This window comes from Rissa tridactyla, chromosome 2, assembly GCF_028500815.1.
Source record: "Rissa tridactyla isolate bRisTri1 chromosome 2, bRisTri1.patW.cur.20221130, whole genome shotgun sequence".
Classification (NCBI taxonomy): domain Eukaryota; kingdom Metazoa; phylum Chordata; class Aves; order Charadriiformes; family Laridae; genus Rissa; species Rissa tridactyla.
The window spans coordinates 57,548,788-57,572,333 of record NC_071467.1 but is presented as its reverse complement, the minus strand read 5'-3'; the positions used below and the strand labels follow the sequence as shown (position 1 = coordinate 57,572,333).

Here is a 23,546-nt window from a genome sequence, read left to right as displayed (position 1 = left end):
AGAAAAGAAAGAATTTTTTTTAAATTAATTCAGCTTTCTAAGATCAAATGGTACATGACTTGAAAAGAAAGTTGAAGGAAGCCATTACTCTAGGAAAAAAAAAATAAATCAGTAAATATTTCCCCAAATTTGTACAGTTTCACTGTGCTAAAATGGAAAAATAGAATAAAATAATCCCACAATATAGCTATTATTTATACAGTTATCTTGAAGATTGAAAAAAAAAAATCTTGTAAGATTCAGCTACGGAATGCCAAAGGGCTGGCAAGGCAAGAAATGTGGAGTGTGGGGTTGAGCAGTGGAAAGGGATGAACATGGGAACAAAGCTTCAAACAGTTATTTCTTCTAAACTGAGGGGAAAAAGGCACAGGGAAAGGGAAAAGAGAGGTGCAAGTCCAGAAGGTCAACACGCTCTTTAAAATTTCCACAGTCAAGAAGTTACAATAGTAATAGGAGCTTAAAATGACAAAGATATTAGCATAGCTTGCTTAATTAAGACATTATGTTACAATAAGCATTTGTGGAATACATAACGATATACAAAACTTGCCTAATAACTGAAAGTTCATATTGTTTAAGTAACAGCTGCAGAACCCAACTTTGCACAGCAGCTAGAGCCTCCCAGCACTGATACACGTAACATGGAATAGAATAAAATAAGTGTATTTTTTCGTTAAATATTAAGTGATTAAAAAAATAAGCAAATTTAATCAAAGAATAGAAATCAGTTAAAACAGCTAAACATGGGGGTAACGACCTCAAGCTGAAGGAGAGTAGATTTAGATTGGATATCAGGAAGAAGTTCTTTACTGTGAGGGCGGTGAGGCACTGGAACAGGTCGCCCAGGGAAGTTGTGGATGCCCCATCCCTGGAAGTGTTCAAGGCCAGACTGGATGAGGCTTTGAGCAGCCTGGTCTAGTGGGACGTGTCCCTGCCCATGGCAGGGGGGTTGGAACTGGATGATGTTTAAGGTCCCTTCCAACCCGAACCATTCTGTGATTCTGTGTAAATGCAATTAATTGGTAATCTACAGAACAAAAAAAAAAAGTTAGGTGTTGTAAATCAGGGTTTGCTTTCAGTACCCTTAAAAACCCCCCATAGTTAAGAACTAATTCCAACATGTCCTGATAACTTATGATTACTGGTTTCCTCATCTGCCAGGAGCACATATACACTTCGATATGATGCCATAAGTTACGACAAAAGCAGAAGAGCATTTGGGAAGACATGTGAATGATGCAAAGGATTAGGGATTATAAAACCCATTTACTTTATTACATTGGTCAGTATTTGCAGCCCATTATTTTCAAGTCCTGAAAATATCTGTTCCTACCAATTATATATCCATTACCTACATGGTAGAACTACCCAGCTGCTGGGATCCTAAATCTATCACAGCACAAAACAATATGTTTTTTTTGTTAGGACGAGATAGGCATATACAGGATGCAACAAGAGGGTGAAACACCCTGGAACACAAGCGGTGGTGCCCAGCCCAGTTTCGGAACAGGAAGGGCATAATCTCTGGCAGTAACAGAAAAAACACTCCAAGGACATAACCTTATGCAGATACAGGGGAAGTATCTTAGCACATCAGGCAAAGCTAAATTCAGGTATTTATCAATGAGCATAAGTTAGCACTATATAAAAGTCAAAATGAAAGTTATTTTTTAAATAAGATTTATTAAGTTTAATGCTTAATATTGGGTTTGGGATGATAAACTTAACGGTTTGCTGCTGCAGCATATATAAATAACAGACTGCAATTTTAGACTAAAAGTCACTGCTGGAGCAGAAATCCTTTTGGCAACACAGTTTAATTCTGACAACAGTCAATAGGCGTTTAGTTAAGAAAATAAAACAGTAGTAAAGCATTACTTTTGTTATACACCTTTGAGCTTTCAGGGATGTATTGCTTAGGAACTCCCCAAGGCTAATAAGGCGTCTTTGCATTTGATTTCCATGAATTCAGAAGAGCTATGTTTCTTTGTTTTTCATACCCTTTTCTACATAAGCATCATCAAACATGTCTAAATTTCACTACCAAATCAAAATACTTAAATATCATGTAAGCAGCTACAGTACCTTTTAAATTAAGAAAATTAGTATCTCCTTTTCTCTCCCTCAGTCCCTACCTATATCATTACTTTCAGTTTCTGTTGAACTGAAAAGCTTTTACTTCCAGCACTTTCAGTTTCAGTTTAGCAGGGAAGTGCAAAAGAATGAGTTCTGCTTGAGAAAGTCATCCAAATTTAGGACAGCAAGCAGGAGTCAGGGGGAAACGGAAAAAACAGGAGCCAGGAGACTGGAAGATGACAGCTATCTAGGAAAAAAAAATTATTTCTATCTATGGCTTACTTCAACATTACGTGAGCCTTAATTATACCACAACAGCTAGCGCTTTATTTAGAGCCAACCCTCCTTCACTCCACTTACTCACAAAACAGGTTAAAATACGAGACTGGAAATGAGAATTTAAATCGGTTCTATAAAGTGATTTGTAATGTTTGTACAGTTTCTAGGAAGTCAGCAGCTAAAACAGTCTTGTAGAAGAGAGTGTTTGCAGTTGACTGGAAAAAAAGACCAAACAGAAAACAAGACAGAAACCAAAGCTGCAACACTCTGACCAAGCCCTGTAAATCTGTGCAATAAATATGCATGCTTAAAAGAAAATAAATAAATCCTCATCTCAGAGTTAGCAAAAGCATCCTAAGAACTCTACACAGGTTAACATTTTCACTTATAAAAATAAAAGGAAATAAAAGGAAAACATAAATAATACAGTGCACAAAAGTCAATCCAAGGTTTCATGCTCTCTCTCCTCTTTTTAAAGTGGATATTAAACAACAAACAGACGATTGTGGTGGAAGGCAAGTTTCCATTTTATGTGGGTTTATCTTCTTGCAAAAGAGGAAAAACAAACCAACCCAAACCATGTTTGCTGTTACTGTAGTGCACCAGTAGAGCCCCTGCATCACAGTTATAGGCACCTGATACAAATACACCTATTTATGTGGGAGGCACACACAGAGAGCTGTTCTTGAGGACTTACCACACACACTCCTTTTCACAGTTACTGGTTATGACAAAACACATTAAGTGTTTCCAAATGTAGGTTAGAGGGGAGCGTCAAAACATCATGTGCAGCACAAGACACTAGTTGGGGGGAAGCTGTGACAGGCAAGAACATGTTCTTAGAGAGCTATTTACCAACGTACACTAAAAAAAAGCCTTTGAGACTTTGTAATATTTTGGTAACTTATATGCACAGCTCATCACAAAGCTGATTGGTTTTATTTGACATAATAAAAGGAGAATTAGTGGGCTTTTAGGGAAAGGTCATTTTCAAACATTTATAGAAGCTTCTCTTCTAATATACTACTTATTTAGAGACTCTAGACATTATTAGTGTTCTTATACTAGTGCATTTATTTCCATACCCTTTTGCTATCTAGTAGTAGCTCCTTAAAAGACACTGCATTTTCCTCTAAAATTTTAATAATATTCTATAAGCTTGCTCCAGTTCATGTACAAGACATAAAGGACAAACCAAAATGAAGGTATTATTTACAAACTTGTATTTAAAAAAAAGAAACAAACAAAGCCCCCATCAAGGCTGTTGCTCAACTTTGTTTATTCTGTGACGGTGCTCTGCTGTCACTGCATTCACCATTTCCCCTCTGCTATGCATTTCCTCCATGTTGATCTCCAAAAATATTCCTCCTCTCTCTAGCAAAGGTATGCTTTTTAGGTTCACTCTGCTAGGAAGACCTTAGGGACAGGGATCGAGTTATTTACCACCAGAAATGCTACAAAATATCAAGCTGATAATATTCTTTATTCTAAAAGACCTTTGTATACATCCTAAGTCTTTTCCTCTGTGCAAGGCTGAAAACGATTACCTTGTGCAATGCAGTTTTGCTTTACTCCTTCTCTGACAAATAAACCCTTCCCCATTCTAAATATTTTCCTCTTATCTAGAGCAGCATTTCTACTCCTTTGCAAACAGCAACACAAAGCACCTGCAGCTCTCCCTACATCCAAATCAAACATTTATGTCAGGCCCTGATCTGCCAGGGCTGAAACAATAATCCAGCATTTCCTCTCTGCGATATGAAGATCAAGAGAGTATTTTCTGATTATGACACAGATTTAATACAAAATTCAATGCAGAGAGTCTTAGGAGTGTTGAGTTTCTTTCAGGGTGCCAAGGGTCGGAGATGGTTTATTTTTCAAATAGCATTGTTTCTGAACAGGTGTTTACTGATCTGGTTTACTATGACAACCACCCGTGTTATAGACTACAGGCAGTATCTATTTGTCAGGATCCTTTTGTTCAAGGAATTACTTTGCTCTCTAGAGGAAGGCCACCAACCAGTACCTTTGCCCTCCTGTAGCCATACAGGTCGCAACACACTTTCAGAGATTACAAGAAGGAAGAAACCTTTTAAAAATACAGTTTTTTTTTTTAAATGGAATACTTAAAATTTTGGCGTCAAATACCATACCAGTTCAAGTATCAGAAGAAACATTTTACAAATAATATCATTAATTCCATGGAGTAGGAATTACATCTTCTTCCTCTTTCCTTTTACTGGCTGTAGCAGTATCCTACAGGCTGGTGTTTTATGAGAAAAAAAAGCCCATGATTTGTTTTTTAGAATTGGAGCACTACAGTTCTGGCAGACATTGCTTATACCTTGTGTGCACTGCTGTATTTCATATTTTCCTCCTCCCCTCACCCACCAACAGCATCGAAGGAATCCAATAACATGGAAACACAGCTTTATAAAGATAGACATTAAGACTACCCAAAATCTGGGATACACAGAGATAACCACCAGAACTCCATACCACAGAACTTTACGAAAACACGCAAAGCAAGCTAATGCAAAAGCAAATCAGTATTTCCACACCAAGAGAAAACAGAGATTTATGACCACAGCTAAGAGGCCAAATGAGCCCTCTCCTCAGACCATAAAAAAAGCCCTGCAGTATGACTGTTCTGTTTCCTGCAGGAAATGAGATGCTTGTATTAGATACCCCTGTGGTTTTCATACTGTAAATGTATCAGCTGGTACAAATCCTCTGGAGGGGACTATTAACTAATGCTTAGAAAGAGCAGTGGCAACAGCAGAAGCAGACCACATGTAGCACCTCAGAGAAGAGGGCACAAAAGCTGACAAGTCATCCCTAAAAAAAAAATAAATATCTGACAGCCAACAGCGGAAGAACACATCTTGTAGTAGAGGCGGTGTCAGCGAGGCATATACATACCTACACCCGCTCATTTCCCCTTCACACCGCTCACTGCTTCTTTAAGCAAGGAGCCTATTGCTCACCAGCACTCCTCTCATTTAGGAGCCACAAGCCCATACTACCGCTCCTCATTAAACCATCCCTGCTTACACACGGCAGAGAAGGATCACCCACAGGCTACGCGCATCCCCTGCATGGCCGTTTCTCCTCCTTTCTACCGCGTGGGTTGGGGTTTGTTTTAATGTTGCCGAGTTGCTCTGGGCTCTAAAACAACTTGTCGGCGAGGCAGTCCCCCGGCCCGGGAGAGGGCCGCTCTCCCCCGGCAGCCCCCGCCGCTCTCCCCCCGGCTCCTCTCCGCGCCGCTCCCGCCCGCCGGCCTGGGTGGAGCCGCTCGCCCTCGCAGGACAAGCGCCGATCGCCTTCTCCATTGCAAAACCAGGGCGAGAAGAGGGGGGAGGAGAGAAGAAGGGGGAGGAGGAAGGGAAAAGAAGGTGGAAACCTGTCTGGGGGAGAGCCCGGGGAGGGAGACGGCCGGCGGGCGGGAGGGCAGGGCCGGGCCGGGCCGAGGAGGAAAGGGGGGGCAGCGGGGAGACAAAGGAGGGATGGAGGGCGCCCAAGGAAAACGGGGGAAGCCGGGGAGGGGGCGATGCCGGGAAGCCCCGCGGGGGCACCTGCCCGCCCCGGCACGCATCCATACATCTACACACACATCCACGTACCCAGCAGCAGCAGGCGGTGGGTCTGCTTGTACTCCCGCTTCTGCTCCTTGAGCGCCCGGTCGATGCTCTTGCTGACTTTCCTCGCCTCCTTCTCCGCCTCCCGCTCCTCCAGGCGCAGCTTCTCCCAGGGTCTCTGCAGCGCCGGCGGCTGGTGCAGCGCCTGCTGCCGCGCCGCCTTCCCCCCGCCACCGGGGCCGCCGGCCTTGGGCAGCGCCGGCCGCTCAGGGGCCGCCCCGTTACCGCCGCCGTTCTGCAGCAGCAGCGGCGGCCCGTCCGCCTCCCCGCCGGGCTTACCGCCGGGCCGGAGCGGGGCGCCGAGGGGCTGCGGCTGCGGGGCGGCGTGAGGCTCGGACGGGGCTTCGGGCTCCGAGGCGGCGCCGGTGCTGGAGATGGAGCCACCGCCGCCGGCGTCGCCGAAGAGCCGCGGGCGCAGGCTGTAGCAGAGCCCCATGGCTCGGTGCCCCCGCCGGGGACGGGCTCTGGCGCGGCGGGGTTGGCCTCAGCGCTTCCCGCCGGCCCTACGCGCCGGGGAGGGGGCGCCGCGGAGCCCCTCACGGCCCCGCTGGGCCATCTTGCATTTTCCTTCCCCGGGCGGCGGCGGCAACGGCTCCTCAGCGCCGATCACCTGACAACCGGAGCTGCCACCGCCGGGTCCACCTTACCGTAAATACCCCAGCGCCAGCCCACCGCGCAGCGCCGGGCAGCCGGCGGGGGAAGGGCGGGGGCACGCCGCCCGCCTCGCCACACAGGCGCACACTCACACACACACACACTCACACGCACACACACGCACACACACGTACGCTCGCCGTTCCCCACCACCACCACCTTCCCCGAACCGGCTCCGCCGTCCCCTCACGCCACCCCGCCCGATGGCCGCCTGCCCGCTCCCCGGCGGGGGAGAGGGGGGCGAGGGTCTGCCAGCCCCCCGCTGCCTATACCAGCCGCCCTCCTCCTTTCCTCCCTCATGGAAAGGGCTGAGGGAGCTCCGGGAGATGACACCCCCACCCCACGCCGGTGTCCCCTGGCACAACAGGTTGTCCTCCGAGGCCTAAGCCCCTGACGGGCAGGAGAAGGCCCAGGCCCTCTCACAGAGAGGGGATCCCTCAGTCAGAGAGGCCGAGGCAACCCCCCGCCCGCCATCCTCACGGACACAACCTGCTTTTTTCAAGCGCCTTTACACACACAGGTGGCTCCTCGCCCATGGACTGACTAATGGAGCGGTGGGAGGATGGCTTTGGCTGCCGAGGGTAGGTGAAAATAACGAGGCGACGTTCTCTCCGGCCGTCGGCCTTGGCAGCAGTAGCACTCCAGCAGTGTGCGGCTGCGGGCCACTGCCGAGGGAAGGCCACTGCCGAGGGAAGGCTGGTGCTTGAAGTCAGCTAGATGGAAGTCAACCACAGCCCTCCTTGACCCGAAATGCAGGACAAATTCAGGTTACTCCAAACACATCTCAAAGGCACTCTCCTTCCGCTTGATCCATCTCCCCAATTCTTCATAATCTCAGCATTTTTTCTACTACCATAGAAGTAGTAGTTTTTCTACTACTTTCATAAAATTGTAAGTCTTTTTCTGGGGGGGGCAGGTGGCTGCTGGGTGAAACAGTGTGTCTCTAAGTGTTAAAACAAAGGTTTTATGTTCACTATTACGATTGAGGTGTACCTTAGAGTATGCCTTTAGAGTCTCTTACCTCAGTAACATTGACTGCGTTCATGAACTTCTTTATTCGTATGGCATCTCTTTGGATTCTGTAATGACCCTGTTGTTTCAGGTCATTGGTTTTGTCTCCTCATTTTTTTCCAGTGGCCAATGTTATATTAATAGATGCCGCTATTTATATGCTGCTGTATGAAGAAGTGGAGGGAGGTACAATTCCCATGCTTCTTTACGATGAACAAATTCGAGCAAATTGGCCACAGTTTTTAGTTCCTGGATATGGGAAACAGAATTGTTCTTGTGACAGATCTATTCATGTGAAATGATTTAATGAGTGTCCTCTAAAATATGTATTTACCAAGCGGTGAGTTGTGCATTAACATTCACCAGAAAAAAAAACCAACACCCTACATTAGCATAAAATAAATAGGTGTCTTTTAACTGAAAGCATCAACTGTCTGTGATTGCACCCCACAAAGGAAATTTTGCCAGTGAAAATATTAGCAGGATCCAGCACGCTGGATATTGTTCTCTTATACCCTTCAAAACATGTACCAACTATTTGGACAGATGCCTTTAGCTCCGAGAAGAGCATCCAATAGCTGTTGCTCCTATTGTATGTTTTAATACACAATGATATAGCGTCCTGGTTGCAATCTTCTTGCAAAACATATAAGCGGTTACACCGCAGCAGAGGATGTTTCACCACTATTGCAGCGCTGCTCTGTCTTGGCTGAAAGTTTTTATGGACCATAAGGATATACCATCTCTTATGTTGTGAGCGAAAGGTTTCGGCTTTCAGACGAAACCAGGAATTCGGCTAAGTAGAAACTGAATGTTCAATCTGGACTGAATAGCCAGAATCCTGGGATTAGTGGCTGTACACTTTTCAGTGTAATTGGATCATGTAGGAGATTTTGCTACTCATCCAACAATACAATAAAAACATGAAAAAAAACCCCAAAGTAATGGTGAAAGTTAGGGAGTTAATATTTGGGGCCCAAATGTCAATGTGCATACTTAGTTTTGTGAAGGTGATTCTTAGAGCTCGGTGCATGCAACAGCATTTGTGGAATCATGAGCTGCTTTCCAAATAGTAAAAGAAATACCATAATCTGGGAAAATTAGTTCAGATTAGATAAAATTTCTCCTAATAATGTGCTCCTGGACATGTACAATATATGTTCAGTGAGTAACAGGGAAGGTGAGTGATATATTCAGGGTTACAGAGGAGACCTGGCAGAATATGCACTGTAAAATGACATGCTTTATAAATAATTTTGAAATAGCAGTCAATGTAATAACAACTATGGATAGGTAGTATCCTTGAAAAACAGGCCACTCAGCTAAACACTGATACAGATACTCTACCTTATAAAATGTCAAACAAAGTATGTTTGGTCCACTGAAAGATCCTTCAGTGACCTACAAGAGCAAATTGGGTCTTGAGGGAGAAGTATTCTTACATTTTTTCTTATGACTGCTAATAAAGAACAATAAGCAGTCTCTTTCTTTCCCCAGAGGAATTGTGATCATCACTACTTCTAGATCACCGTGGACTGGAATTTTCAAGAATTTAAAGTGAGAAAACTGTATGATGCAGTTTTCTGATCTGAATGCTCTTTGGACAATCTTTCATGGAATAATGTTCAACATTTTCTAAGGTTAGTCATTCAAATAAGAGCTTAGTGACTGGCTTAGCTTTGCAGTAGTACTAATTACCTATGATTCTCATTACGTTAACTGAAATTGGAATCATAGAACATCCCAGTAGTGTTCTGTGGGGAAGGGACCCCAAAAGGGATCCCTTGAAAGATCATCATCTGGTCTGACCTTTCATAGGAAAGGTAGGCTAGATGAGATTATCTAGCACCTTGTCCAATCGCATCTTGAAAACCTCCAGCGATGGGGACTCTACCACCTTGGGGAGGTTGTTCTAGTGAATGATTGCTCTCACTGTAAAAATTGTCTTTCTTATATTGAAATGAAACCTCTCCTGGTGCAACTTGCACTCATGGCCCCTTGTCTTCTCCATGTGGATCCTTATAGCTCTCCTCCGTCCCCTTTGTAGCTGCCCTTTAAGTACAGGAATACTGTGATGAGGTCCCTCTTGAGCCTTCTCTTCTCCAGGGAGAAGAGACCTAACTCCTTCAATCTCATAATGGGGTAGGTTCTCCAAGCATTTGATCACCTTCGTGGTCCTCCTTTGGACCCTCTGTCCACATCTCTTTTGAATTGTGAGGACAGTTATTGGATGTGTGTGTGTGTGTGTGTATGTGTGTATATATATATATATATATGTAGTTAGATCTGAACTTCAAGTAAAACACTTTAAACTGTTTTTTGTTTCTTCCTTCCAATGTATAGTTTCACCTAAGAAGTAAGTAAGGAGGTGGTTTCCAGTCATGCAGCAGCTAGGTATGTCCACAAGATGGCTCTACTTCAAGGAGTAATACAATTCTAGTAAGTAAATCTATAAATATTATTCCCATGAAGAACCATCTTTACAGTTTCTTAAAAAGGAAATTTATGCATTTCTTGAACACTCATATGAAAATAATTTGTATTCTTTTTCTGGTTTTATAGCAATTTTGATTTAATAAATTTCCCATACCATGAAGCTTTTTGAGATTTGTATGGTGTTCCAAGTTTTAACCAAGAGATGAGTGTTTGTGATCAAACTCAAACAAGTGTAGTAACTGCAGTTGCCTTGAAAGTGTAACTGTGTGGGAATTTAAGAAACCTCAGTTAAATGTATCTGTAAGGAGGTTGATAAGGCAAGAATCTTAAAGGCAAAGAGAAGCCTTCCTAGGGCTGGACATTTGTTTGTCGTCGTCTTGTTGCTCTGATTAGCCCCTGTGTCAGTGAATGACATTATCCATATTCTGACTACAGTTTTGCTGTATTTTTTTTCTATGTCTTGGTCAGAATAGTGCTATGAATTCAGAAACTATAACTTCAGAGCTTGCACTGGGATGTTATTTCTAAATGATTTTGATATTTTTTCCTCAAGACTTTTCAGGACCTCAGTGATGATTAGTGAAAAATGTTGCAAGGTTTTTGCGTTTATTAAAGAGGAAAGCTACATGATAGAAGCAAAAAAACCCCAAACCCCAGAGAAACGTGTGTTGTGACAAACACTAGATACTTGTAAATCCCTGGTTGAGGTTAATTTTCCTCATGGATAAAGAGTCTAGGATTTACCCAGCTTCCATCAGAGGATGAACATCTCTTATCTTCTTTGATAGGCACTTGTTGAAAACCTACTTGCCTCTTGTGGGATGAATATTATTATTTTTGTTATCAAGGTTTATAGTAAGGGCTAAACTGTATACATGGTGTGCCTGTACTGCCCTACTGTATCATTGCTGGTATATGGGAAAATGAAAATACTGTTCTTTGATATATCCTTTGCTCCCTAAAGTCTGGAATCTGTTACTGATAGAAAGCCTACCAGTAAGCACAGCTACACCAACAAATCTCTATGGGAAATGTATGGAGATTAGGTGAGTCTCCTCAGCTTCTGCAAATCTTGGGAAGTCCAAAGACAGAAGACCAGAAGAAAACTGTATCTTTTCCCTTGGTCTTCTTTTTGTGAGATACCCTAAACCTGCAGCATAGTTTTCTTCCTTGTGACCTGAAAAGCTATGAAAAGTTATGGTATTCTTTGTGAATATGGTATATTATATTATATGGAATACACCACATATGGTATTCTATGTGAATGCACCGGCTGCATTTCCTCTCCAAGCTCTTTACAGGACACCCCAGGATTTATAACTTCTCCATCCTAGAGCCTCTCCTTCCCAGCATCATCTCCAGAGCCATGATGTCCAGGAGGAAAATTAGCTTCACAATTTACTTCGATATTAGTATTTTAAATACTAGTAGTTTGGGGAGCCAATTTTAACTGCTAAATCAATGCAGTCACCTAGTGCTTGCCAGACCCATGGAAATCTCAGCTCCATGAATCCCATAAATTATTTTAAGTTCATTCTTTAAAGCTTCTGTTTTGTTTCACTGATAGATCAGTAAATAAAAAATAGATCGGCAAATTATTTTGGGCTGCAGTGAGCCCTTCTAGTTTCCATAATACACACAGACACAATAAATATAATGCCTCTGTTTTCACAGAACAGCTCCAACCTTCACCACAAATTTTATGTGCCACTGTTACTTGTTGCTTGAAGATTCCTAAAGTGGGACCAAAATCAGGCTTATAGTGGCAATTCATCTACAAATGTAATAGTTGTAGAGCAACAGTTGTCCAAATCTAATTTTATCAAATCATCTCTCACTCATCACCATGGTGGTTTTTTGCACGTTGTCATATCTAGCAGTACCAATTTACCATTTCTTTTTGGAGAGCCTCTTTCATATAAATACTGTAAACAATTTAACAGCTCTTAAAGCAGGATTTCAGTTTGTTACCAATGATAAAAGAATAAAGGATTTAGGTTTATTAAAAGTGGGGCCATTAGTGCCACCTGTGTTAAATTTGCCTTGTACATCCCATTATTAGACTCTATGTTTCTCTGCCTAAAACTGTACAAAATGGCATTTGGGCTAAATTTCACCTGCAGAAGTCTGTTTCAACCGAAATGTTTTTGTTTTAACTTCCAAAATACCTCAGCCATTTTCACAGATTGAATGAGAAACATACTGTTGCAATGTAAAAACATCTTAGAGGTTTTCTGAAGGACTAATAGTTTATCATTCTTGCATCAGTTGCAGTAGATCTTTTTGCTTTAAGAGAAGTGATTACCACTATATAGAAGACATTTTAAGCAATATCAGGAGTAGACAAGCTTAAGGGAATTTACTGCAAGTACCGAAATAAGATAAAGTAGGTCAGCTTGCTTGAAAACTAGGTTCTGAGCAAATTAAGTAAGAAAACAGTTAGAAAGAGATTCAAAATGCAAGTTGTGGGATAAGGTGATTTTCTGTGGTACTGTATAAAACAGGGAAGGGTAGAAGCATAGCAAAGCAAATTGGAGTTTTTGTATGCAGTGTTATCAGATAACATAAGGCACTGTTGTAAGAGGCACAACTGTTGATTTCTCTGTAGCCTTTAGTTTGGTGCTAGCTCTAAAGGAATTTGAATAATGAATGTACAAGGCTCACAGTGATCTCTTTTAAATATCTTTGTGAAGATTTATTTTAAAAGTCCACTGAGCCATGTTTGAATCAGGGGTTTGTAATATGGTTTTGTGTTCTGAATATGGTTTTTACTGTAAGGAAATCTGATTGAATATGACCAAATTGTAACACTTTAAAAACTGTAACTTGCACAATCTGAAGCACAGAGCAGAAAGCCATCACAGCTTTCTTCTACAATGAGGAACGGTCCTACTTGTTACAGACCTGATCCAGGAGGAGGGAAAGGATGTGGCTTCAGGAACACTTCTATTAAAAGACTCTGATCCTATTTTGTGTGTGAATAATGTATGTATCTATCACATACCGCGTTTCTTTTAAGTCAGGGAAGCGTGCTTTATCTGTGCAACCTCAATTCATTCCCATATAAATATTCATCATGATGCAGTCTTCAACTTCACACAAACAACTTCTCCAGATGAAGCTGTTTGTTTCGAGGACTCTGCTCTTGATGTGAGCAGCCAGCGGAGCTGTAAAAGTCTCAGCTAGCTATAGGGACTTCTGGAACCTTCTGAATAATTGGGAAAAAAAAACCCTTTTATTTTAGAAGATATTTTAGATTAGTCCTTTAATGCATAAACTAAAGTAAAGCAAGAGAACAGAAAACTGAGGTGAGCTGATGCTCCATCATGATGGAGACCATCATGCAAATGTAACTTTCATTTTAATACTAAACAAATTTCTGTTTTAACTGAGAATCAACCTAAACAATATACTAAATAACAGAATCAGAGAAAAGTCTTTTTTGTAAGGCAACTCTGGGTATCATAGTTCAAACACACATTTTGGAGGCTAAGAAAAAGAGGGGACAACAATATAAACAGGAATAGACAGTAACATTTGTTTCATAAAATAATTCTTTTCTGCAGTGCATCTTTTTCAGTGAAAACGGACAGAATTGTCAAAATCAAAATATTCAATCCAAAAATTAAATTACACTAAATCAGCATTGACAGTTCCTTTCAAGACTAACCACTTAACAGGACTGAAATAACTTACACTAGGGAAACCAATGAAAATAGGAAATAATTAATCAATGCTTATTGTAGAAATCAAGGAGAAAGAGCAGGAAGGAATATTAAATGAAGAGCAGCATTTTAAAAAATATGTTGAAAGGATGTTTGTCTTAGGATAAAAATATTGAAGTAGTTTTAACAGAAGATGAGACAAATGTTCGTGGATTTTGATGGCTAGCAAAATTAATTATTTTTTCTTTTTACTGAGAAGTCCACCCAATGGTGGAAACCCCAGAGCAATTTTTAAAACTGTTATAATAATTTCTTAGTCCTGTGTTTTCTAGATTCCCAGTACTAATTTAATTTAATTGGCCTGTGCATTAACATGGAAAAAGCTTCCCCATTCTTTTTTTCCCTTGTCTTACTCTTTTGCATTTCTTGATTCATTATAAAGGAAATAAATTAAGACCCTGAATTGTCAGCAGCCTTCCCACACTTCTCAATATTGGCACAGCAGAGAAGTCTGAGTACCTTGAGAAGCATGACCTCTTCTGCATTTCTCGTTGCTGGGGAGAGGCTGTCCCTTTCAAGCAGCTTTATGCCAAACCCGAAAGCTAGGCCGATGCAAGCTTTCCTCTCCTCACAGAATATAAACAGACAGGATCATTTGCTTTCCTCATATTCTGCTTTTCACTCCTTTTGAGCCTTCATTTGTTTCTTCGAATAGAAATACCAGGCAGCTTTCAAAAATACAAATATGTTTAAAGTCAAAGTACTACTAAAAATAGGCTGTAACTTGTCATATTGTCTTGTTAATCCCCTGCGCATGCCTGGTTGTTCCTCAGGACAGCATACATTCCCCTGCATTGCTTAGTTTCAGATGGCATTACCTTTAGATTTCTGCAATTTCTCATGAGGGAGAAGTTTTCAGCCTTACAGAAGATCTCCTACAAATGAAATCCTCTAAGTGATAGTTGTTAGTAGCTGCTTTACAGCAAGCTAGAATGAAGCCTTTAGTCTTTGAAGTTCTTATTTTAAAGAGGTTCTCCCCAGGTGCTACAATGGAGATCTGTAAAGGTTTTTATTTTTTTTATTAGAGATTTTTATTAAATCTTCGTGCTTATGATTAAATACTTCTGCAACACAAAAATGCCGTAGCGTCTCTGAATACCACAGTTTCTCTTGAATAGGTGCTTGCTTATGGCTAAGGTTCATTAAGACAAACCTCTGTAGCTATTAGATAATATTTATTTTTTATGTGCCAGTAGCAGAGACACTGTGAATATGTGAAAATATGCACAGAACATTATTGTTAAGAATATACAAAGGGACTTTTTATTTAGAAAAGAGAAAGAAAATGGCTGAAAACCCAATTACACATAAGCAGCTTCAGAGGAGCTTTTAAATTCCAACGGATAATAAATATGATCAATACATAATTAAAACCCCATACATATTTCTACCCTTAAAGATGGCTTTTATAGCTCAGTTTCACTCTGGTTTAACTGACAGTGTCACTAATTTAATTTCTGATTTCATTTAAGATGTATTAAAAAGCTGTGCAGTGAGAAACAGAGCTTCCTGACTGTATAGCAAAGGACTTCTGCATTCTGTGTATTAGTTTCCCTCCAGTGGCTGTTATTAGCAACTTCAGGTCCAATTTGAGACAGTTTTAACTGAGGATTAGTTAGGTTGGGTTTTACTGTAGAACATTGCTACAAATCATACCTTTATTCACGCCTAAATGGCCTTAGTGAAGTCTTTAATGTTATTTAAATGCAAATGTAGAATTCAGGCATTCTTCTCTTAAGTGGACATGTTTTGGTTCTTAATGTAGAGTGCATAGATATCAGTGCCATCCTCTTGTCCTAGATTATGCAGGTCATCCAGCTAGCAAGACCCTGAAACCATAGGTGTACAGAGAGGAACAGGTGGGTGAAAAGTGCGGTACTTGCCTTGTACGGGCAAGAGTCACTGTTTTATTTCTTGCATTGTGGCTCTCGCAGCCGTACTGTGCTATCACAGACCTTGTCTTTAATAGTGCTGAGTGGCAAAGCAGACACTGGAAAGTGTTTTAGACATTTTCAATTGTGAATACTATAAACAGAAAGGAAAAAAAAAAAAAGAGGTGCTAGAAACTCTGGGAGGTTCATTAGGCTATGATTAGTTTCCCCTGATAATGCTTAATAACTTCCTGTGATGTTAATGAAGGAATTACATATATTGCTTCAGATAGAAAGTATTCCCTCTGTCTGTATGACTTATTTATTTTCTTTATTATTAATTAATAATTGGTTGATAAAAAAAGTTTTGATTACTACTATCTTCGTTTTTTTTTTTGTTGTTGTTTTTGGTTTTTTTTTCCGAAGAAGAGTGGTAGCAAGGTAAAATCAGGCTGTTAAAAACACAATTAGGGAGCAAAGCTTCCACCATGTGCTGCCTGGATTCTATAGGCAGAGGTGGGTCCTAGGGCTTTTCTACCACTGCTACCTCTTGGAACTCTTTATGAAGCTGCCAGACTGCTTGAATAGACAGCATGCTTTGGCCAGGCTTGTTTGACATTTCCTCATGGCTATGCTTGGGCATGAGGGTGAGATCTGAATTCAAACAAGTTTATAACTCTTCATGGTGCCTGTAGTGCCACCATGCAGGGGCCAGAGGAGATCCTAGAACACATATTTGTGATAGACTTCTTTTTGTAGCTGGAGACATTGTGTGCTTGATGATCCCTGTAGATTAAAATTATGTTGGTCTCTTTTGGAATGGGAAAGTACAGGCATCAAGAGTTTTAGGACTGATGATGTGGGAAAAGTGCTCTAATTCACTAGCTCTCTGGCCTTCTGGGAAAAACAGCTGGTCATAGCCTCCAGAGGAGGTAGCCAGAGCTCTTTTGGCTTCTTTCCCCATCGCTTTGGGAGTCTGGTGATGCTTGTGGGAAGAGAGCAGCCGATACTATTTCTATAAGAGATCAGAGGTTCCAGATCTGTACGAGACTCAGTGGCGTGGGAAAACTCTGCTTTTTCTTGCTCTTTTATGAAAGACAGGCCTACGCTTTTTCAACTTCTTGTCTAATATTGTTCCTCCAGGCTTCATTGAATTATCCCTTTACTTTGTCCTGCAAAGAACTGTACCTTTAAAGAAGTTGAGATATATGCAAGTTATCAGTACAGAGGAGTTAATTGTCAAAAAGTGCTGCTCGATTGGATTTTGGATGCTGAATGAAGGAGGAGACTATCAGAGTCTTTGGCTCCAGATGACTACTACAAAACACAGGGCCAAAGGAAGAGGAAAGAAAGAAAATAGTATATGAAAAGCAAAAGCATCCTGGAAGGTTGTGTGGGTATAGTGGTTTGGGAGGCTGGCGTAGATGTGAAGGCTTTGAAGGCCATAAAAGTAGTGTTGGCTGTGTAGGTCTCAAGACTAAAGTTACATCACTCACTGTAAATTTGCAATGCTGTCACACATACATTGGATATGTTTCCATAGTGAGAATTGGGAGAAAGCTCAAAATCAGTACTTAAAAAAATCTTGGTGTTTTTTAAAGCCCTTTGAACTGAGCTATTGTAAAGCTCGTTGGGTGTAATTTGAATCCTAATTGTCAAAGCTGGAATCGTCCATCAGAAGATTTCACATGTGATTTCTGAAAAAAAAAATCTCTAAAATTGCATCATCCTACCTGGCAGTAACCACTTTCTGTGCTTTTAGTAGTGGTTTCTGCTACTAAATAATATAACTTAGAGAAAAACATTTGTAAAATGAAGGAGATAGGACCACACTTGTGCATTTTTCTATGGTGGGATGGTGACTAAGTCCAGCGCAATGCCAGACAGTGTAAGCTGTGCATGGCAAGGAAAGTAATTTCTTTAGGAGGGTGCTGTCTTCCTAGTTGAAATCCCTAGATAGGCCTTATTCTTAGTTGGAGATTACCCTCTGTCTCAGGTCTCAGGCAATGAATCCCTTTCCTTCAAAACTACTGTGCTATCCTTGTCTTTCTCTCTTATTTCTTTTCATGCATAAAAATTTGTATTACAGAGTGAAAGCGCCATCTGTGAGATATTTTGAAAAATGTCTACAGAACGTCCCTTCATGTTCACACCTTTATCTCATTTTGATCGCATATCTTATGCAGTGCGCTGCACAACATACATATGCGGCCTTTTCCAGAAATATGCGCATGTACACCATATAAATATGATGCCATATTGCACTTTTTAATTGTGCTAGTTAGAATTTCATCTATTTAGATGAATTAATGGCTTGCTTGACTTCTTGGCACTTCTTTTTGACAAGCACATTTACAAGGTAACTCTTGTGATAAGGAGAAAATCTGCAGAGCATGTTTCTGAGACACCATTGTGGTGTAAGTAAGGGGTTAGGGTTTCTTTGGATCTAACACAATATCCCTAAAATAAGGGGGAAGAGGTCAGTTCATCCAGAATCCACTGTCGTTCTGAAGTGACTGCTTATTGTCAGAAGTCCAATATATGTTAATCCTATACATATGTCTGTGTAAAGCGGCATTGTTGTACTTGTATCCTTTCATGCATGTTTATATGAAATGCAAATAGTCTATGAAGGAGCTTCACAACAAAGTGTGAGTATTTCTCAAGTTCATGACTAAAGACCATGTGTCACTTGAGAACTTAATGATTTGTACTGGGTTCATCCAAGCGTGGAAATAATTATTAACTGCCTGTTTAGCCTCACTCTTAAACATGGCCAGGTGAACTTTAGCATCGCCAGAGTAGGAGCTGAATCGATGGGTTGGGTTAAATGTAGTAATAAGAAGGGAGCTGAACCTGAATAACTGATGAAGGGTTGATCTGGACCATGAAATAAAGAGTGGCTTTTGGTGCTGGATTTCCTTTCATGAAGGCTAGCTAATGATGTTGAAGGTGCATGAGAAGCAGGGTCCAATGACCAGGCAGAACCAGCCAGAATTAGCTGAACTTGCAGGAGAAGAGAAAGCTGACAGTGCTAGGTGGATGTGCAATTGTTATTGGTCATTCCTGTCATGCTCTCTATTTGTAAACCTTTGTGAACTGCGACATTTACTTTGTATTCAAAGGCTTCACGAGGGAAGGGGTGTCTCTGCTTAAGCGCTGTGGGTCAGTTGTCATTGGTGACATAAAAGAATGCTGGATGATGCTTCTGGGAGAAACCTCGAGTAGACAGCAGAATGGGGAGCGCACCTTAACACACCAAGTACAGAGAAAGCTTGTGAGAGGTGAGAGAACCTTGTTAAAAAAACTAAACCATCATCCATATCTCCTTAGGCGTTATATGTAATTTGTGTGGATGGAGCCTCTGGTGAATGGAACTCCATCATCAACAGCTGCTAAGGAAGAGGACACAAGATACTTTCTTCTTCTGCTCTCCCTGCAGCTAAGTTTTTTTGTTGCAGGGGACAAGGCTGTCACAGGGAGCTAGAACACACAGAACCCTGTTCCTGTGCCAGCGAGGTGGATTCTTGGCTTCAGATCACTGCTCAGGACTAAATTGTTCCTCTGGATGCTCTTTGTGTGACTGTGCCATGGGTGTGAGTGTACAGGACACAGGCAACAAGGTCCGGGGTGCCAACTGCTGCTGGAGTGATTAGAAACCTCTTCTTTGGAGTGGAGCCATAACACCAGTGGGATTGCTTTTGGCCATACCTGTACTCGAATAAGACATAGGAAACATGCTCTGCGTTCTCTGGGCTGTCTTTGATCAGCTGCAGGGAAAATAATTATAGTTTGTAATTCATGCAATGCATCCCGGGACAATTTCAACTGACAGTAGAAAACCCATTAGGAACAAATGTAATTTTGTATAAAATGCATTTGTGGTAAAAGTGTCTGTGTATGGCACCTATGGACACTATGAAGACTTTGGGCCCAGTTCTCAGTTATTCCTAGCATACTTTTAGCCCATAGCAAAATGAAAAGATGAATAGTGCTCTCTTTTGCCCTTTTTTGTTGTACATGGCAAACTTAGCTTGGCTATTTAGAGACTGTCAGGATACAGTATGGTAACATTTACAATGACATTAAAGAATGAACAGTTTTGAAATATGTAACTCAAAAAACCTTAAAACATTAAAAACTTGTGACTTTAATAATGAAGTAATATTAATATTGATTTCATTAAACTTATTATTCATATCACTATACATTGTAATATATAATATAATGCAAAGTAATTATTAATAATAGCTATCGTTAGTACTGACATTTCATATATTAATATTTATGAACTGAATTAATACCAGTAAATATTGTAAAAAATCAAATAATTAATCCAGCTTGATGCAAGCTTTTATTTCTTGTTGTTGTTATGGTGTGCAAGAAAACCATTAATCCAGGGTTCGATTTCCTCAGATTCAAACAGATAGGCAAGGTTAAGGCACACTAACATATACTGCAAAAGGGAGCAGGGTGGGATAGTTGCAGATTTTCAAAGCTTGTACATACTGATGGGTTGCTGAAAGCTGGTACCAGAAAAAGTGTCTGTTTTTATTTTTGGTAGGAAATTTAAAAAAATGACTCCCCGTTACGCTTTGGCGCTTTGCCTGCCTCAGCATTGATGGAGCGGCAGGCACCCTGCAGTCTTCCTGGAGCAGCAGCAGGGCTCCAAAGTGGGGGGTGCGATCCTACACGGAAAGGAGCTGCTGGAATTCTGCTGGGGGTCTGCTGGGGGTCGTTAGAGTCTTGCTCCCTCCTCCCCCTATCCCACCCAGAGTGGGAGTTTTTTGTCAGAGAGAAAAAATAAATTGTTTCAGGAGGCGCTGTTTGGACACCCCACATGGCTGGCTGCAAGGCCTGGGCTCTGTACTCGGCTCCAGCAGTCGTACAGGTGATGATACACTACTACTGCTCAGGACATTTCTCTATCCTAGCTTCCTTCCAGCATCGATTATCTCATCTTTTTTGAATTGTTGACTTACTGGTGCAGGTCTCTCCACCTCAGCTTTTAAGGTTATATGGCACACCACTTAGTGTTGTCAGAGGACAAAACCTAGGGATTGTATCATAACATAATATAATATACCATATAACAGCATCTTATCTTAATAATCACTGTGTTACTCCGATGAAAGAACAGGGTTAAGTGTGCATGTCATTGCCCCCGTTGCTTCTTAATTGACTGAAAGAATCAATTTCCATTTTTCACATGGCATTTCTTTTTTACAACTCATTGATTATATCATGCACAGCATTTTGATCTGTTTCTGTTTTAAAATGACGTATTTTCTTGGTGCTTTGTAGCTTCAGCAATATGGTTATTTACAAGTAATGTAACTGATACTCTGACCTACGCCTGGATCTAAGAGTAGAGCTTACAAAACCTTGTGCTTTGTTAACTCAGTGCTCTATGCTGCGTTCAAGTAGTGTACGTTCATCTTCAATATATGCCGTTCTGTCACTCTCTGACACAGTGTGTTAAAAAATAGCAGTTAATGCTGAAACAAGCTATGTGAGTGAGACACAGCAAATGAACATTCAGTCTGGCTGACTACAGAGCCTGCTAGATACACGTGCAAAATTTAGAATCCACATTTAAAATTAGGTGATTAGCTGGGTGTTTTTTTGGTTATGGATTAGCCAGTTTAGTTGGAGTTTCATTTCATGCTCATGTAAATCCAAGATGAGTTTTGCAATGACGGTCTTCTGCATCTGCTAGTAACAAGGCTGTGAGAGTTTCTCAGTAATGTGCATGTGATTTAAAAGTGGTCTTTGACTTCCAGTTCCACCATCTGCCTTTAGAGATTTCAGCAGCGTGGTGGAGGATGTAAGCAGCCAGAGTGGGAAACTAAGCAGGATAGTTAATCGGAATATAGGAGGAATAGACTGGGAGCTGTTATTATTAAAGAACAAGTGGGGAGAAGTAATTACTTAGATGTGTTGTGCTTAGTGGTATCACTCAGGCAACAGGATTAAATTGTACTCCCAAATGAAACTCATTGTGTATTTATTTGCTGGATCAACTTTATCCATCCAAATTGTCAATATTAATATGCTGTAATGTCACATATCTTTGAGGGTCCCCAAATACAGAGAAGGAAAAATAAAGAAGATATCATTTGCAGTAAAAGCACATTCAACCCTTTCCCTCTGTGGATTTAGGAAAAATATTTGCTGTTGGATTCTAGATGAGCTACTAGATTTTTTGATTTTGAAAGTGACTACAACTCAACTTTAGATTATATTTTGAATCCATACGAGAATACCCCAATTTTAGAAGTGCTATAAACATCGAGATTTTTCCCATCTATGATGAATATAAAATGGTAACTAATTCTGTATCTGAGTTTGGGCTGATACTCCAGGTGGAAGATATTTTGATCCTGGTTCTCCTGCTTACACAGATGAAAATATATCAGTAACTACACCAACTGAAATTATCAAGGATACAGAAGGTTTAAAACAATTGAGATCAGAACTGGAGAAACCTACTGTTGCTAGCTAAATTAAAATCCACACAAATTGGATGATCAAGTGTTATTAAAAATAACCCAACAACATTCAGTTGATGACTACATCAGCTTCTTCTTAGAAGAAAGACAATGACTGTCAATTGAATTTTCATTGAAGTTTCTGTCTTGTAATTTGCCTCAGCAGTTTAGTTAATCTAGAAGAACTCTAGCTTTTTTCTTTTTTATTCCCAGTGGTAAAAGATATAGGGTCCCTTTCTTAGGATGGTTTCAGACAGATTTTCTGGCATCTGTAGGAAGAAAGTGTAAAACAAGTTGTCAGGAAGATTGACATTTAATAGCTATATATTATTATGAATATATGAATATATATTATAATGAATATATGAAGTAATATCACTTCATAGCCTCACAATAAGAAGCCTTTGTGTATTAAAGTTTTTCCATAAAGTTCTTATGATCTAAACTCTTTTCACCCTATATTCAAAAGAACCAGCTCATTTGTTTACATTGTTATTATTAAAAACAGATTACTTTGTAGTTTGAGATGCATTTTACATATTTTTTCCTATAAAACTTAACATCACAAAATAATATGTGGCTGCCTTCAGCATTAGAGTAAAAAAAAGGAAAAAAAAAATCAGATGAACTTACATTGCCTTTTCAGAATTCATTTGAAGTTTTGTATTATACATTTAAACATTTTGCTAGAATCTGTTCTGAGGTGTTAGCCTTAGCAGGATGGACACTGCATAGATAATGTGCAAGAAACCTTTAATTGTAAAGCTGTGTTCTCAATAACCAAATAACAAGGCTTCAGCACATGTCTCTTCTTGATAATTTCTTAATTGCCTTGTATAATGTTGAACAGGACAGTGATTTTGAGGTGCAGAAAAGAGCTGGATTAGAATAGCTTGCTGACCTGAAGCCCTCAGCACAGGAAAGACATGGACCTGTTGGAATGGGTTGAGCGGAGGGTCATGAAGACGATCAGAGGGCTGGAGCACCTCTCCTATGAGGACAGGCTGAGAGACTTGGGGTTATTCAGCCTGGAGAAGAGAAGGCTCGGGGGAGACCTTGTAGCAGCCGTCCAGTACCTAATGGGGGGGGCTACAAGAAAGATAGGGATAAACATTTTAAGCAGGGCCTGTTGTGACAGGACAAGGGGTAATGGTTTTAAACTAAAAGAAAGAAGATTCAGGCTAAATATAAAGAAGAAACTTTTTACGATGGGGGTGGTAAGACTCTGGAACATGTTGCCCAGAGACATGGTAGATGCCCCATCCCTGGAAATGTTCGAGGCCAGGCTGGATGGGGCTTTGAGCAACCTGATCTAGTGGGAGGTGTCCCTGCCCATGGCAGGGGGGTTGGAGCTAGATGACCTTT

At 40.8% G+C, this 23,546-nt stretch overlaps 1 protein-coding gene across 1 annotated transcript in view; it reads right to left on the bottom strand.

Annotated features, from left to right (window-relative positions):
• Nucleotides 1-6,624, bottom strand: part of GNAL (G protein subunit alpha L) — a 204,679-nt gene extending 198,055 nt beyond the window's left edge. Inside the window, exon 1 of the mRNA XM_054191801.1 lies at nt 5,979-6,624. Coding sequence (XP_054047776.1) covers nt 5,979-6,429 — 451 coding nt within the window. The 5' untranslated portion in view covers nt 6,430-6,624. The remainder of the gene's footprint in view (nt 1-5,978) is intronic.
• Nucleotides 6,625-23,546: the final 16,922 nt, after the last annotated feature.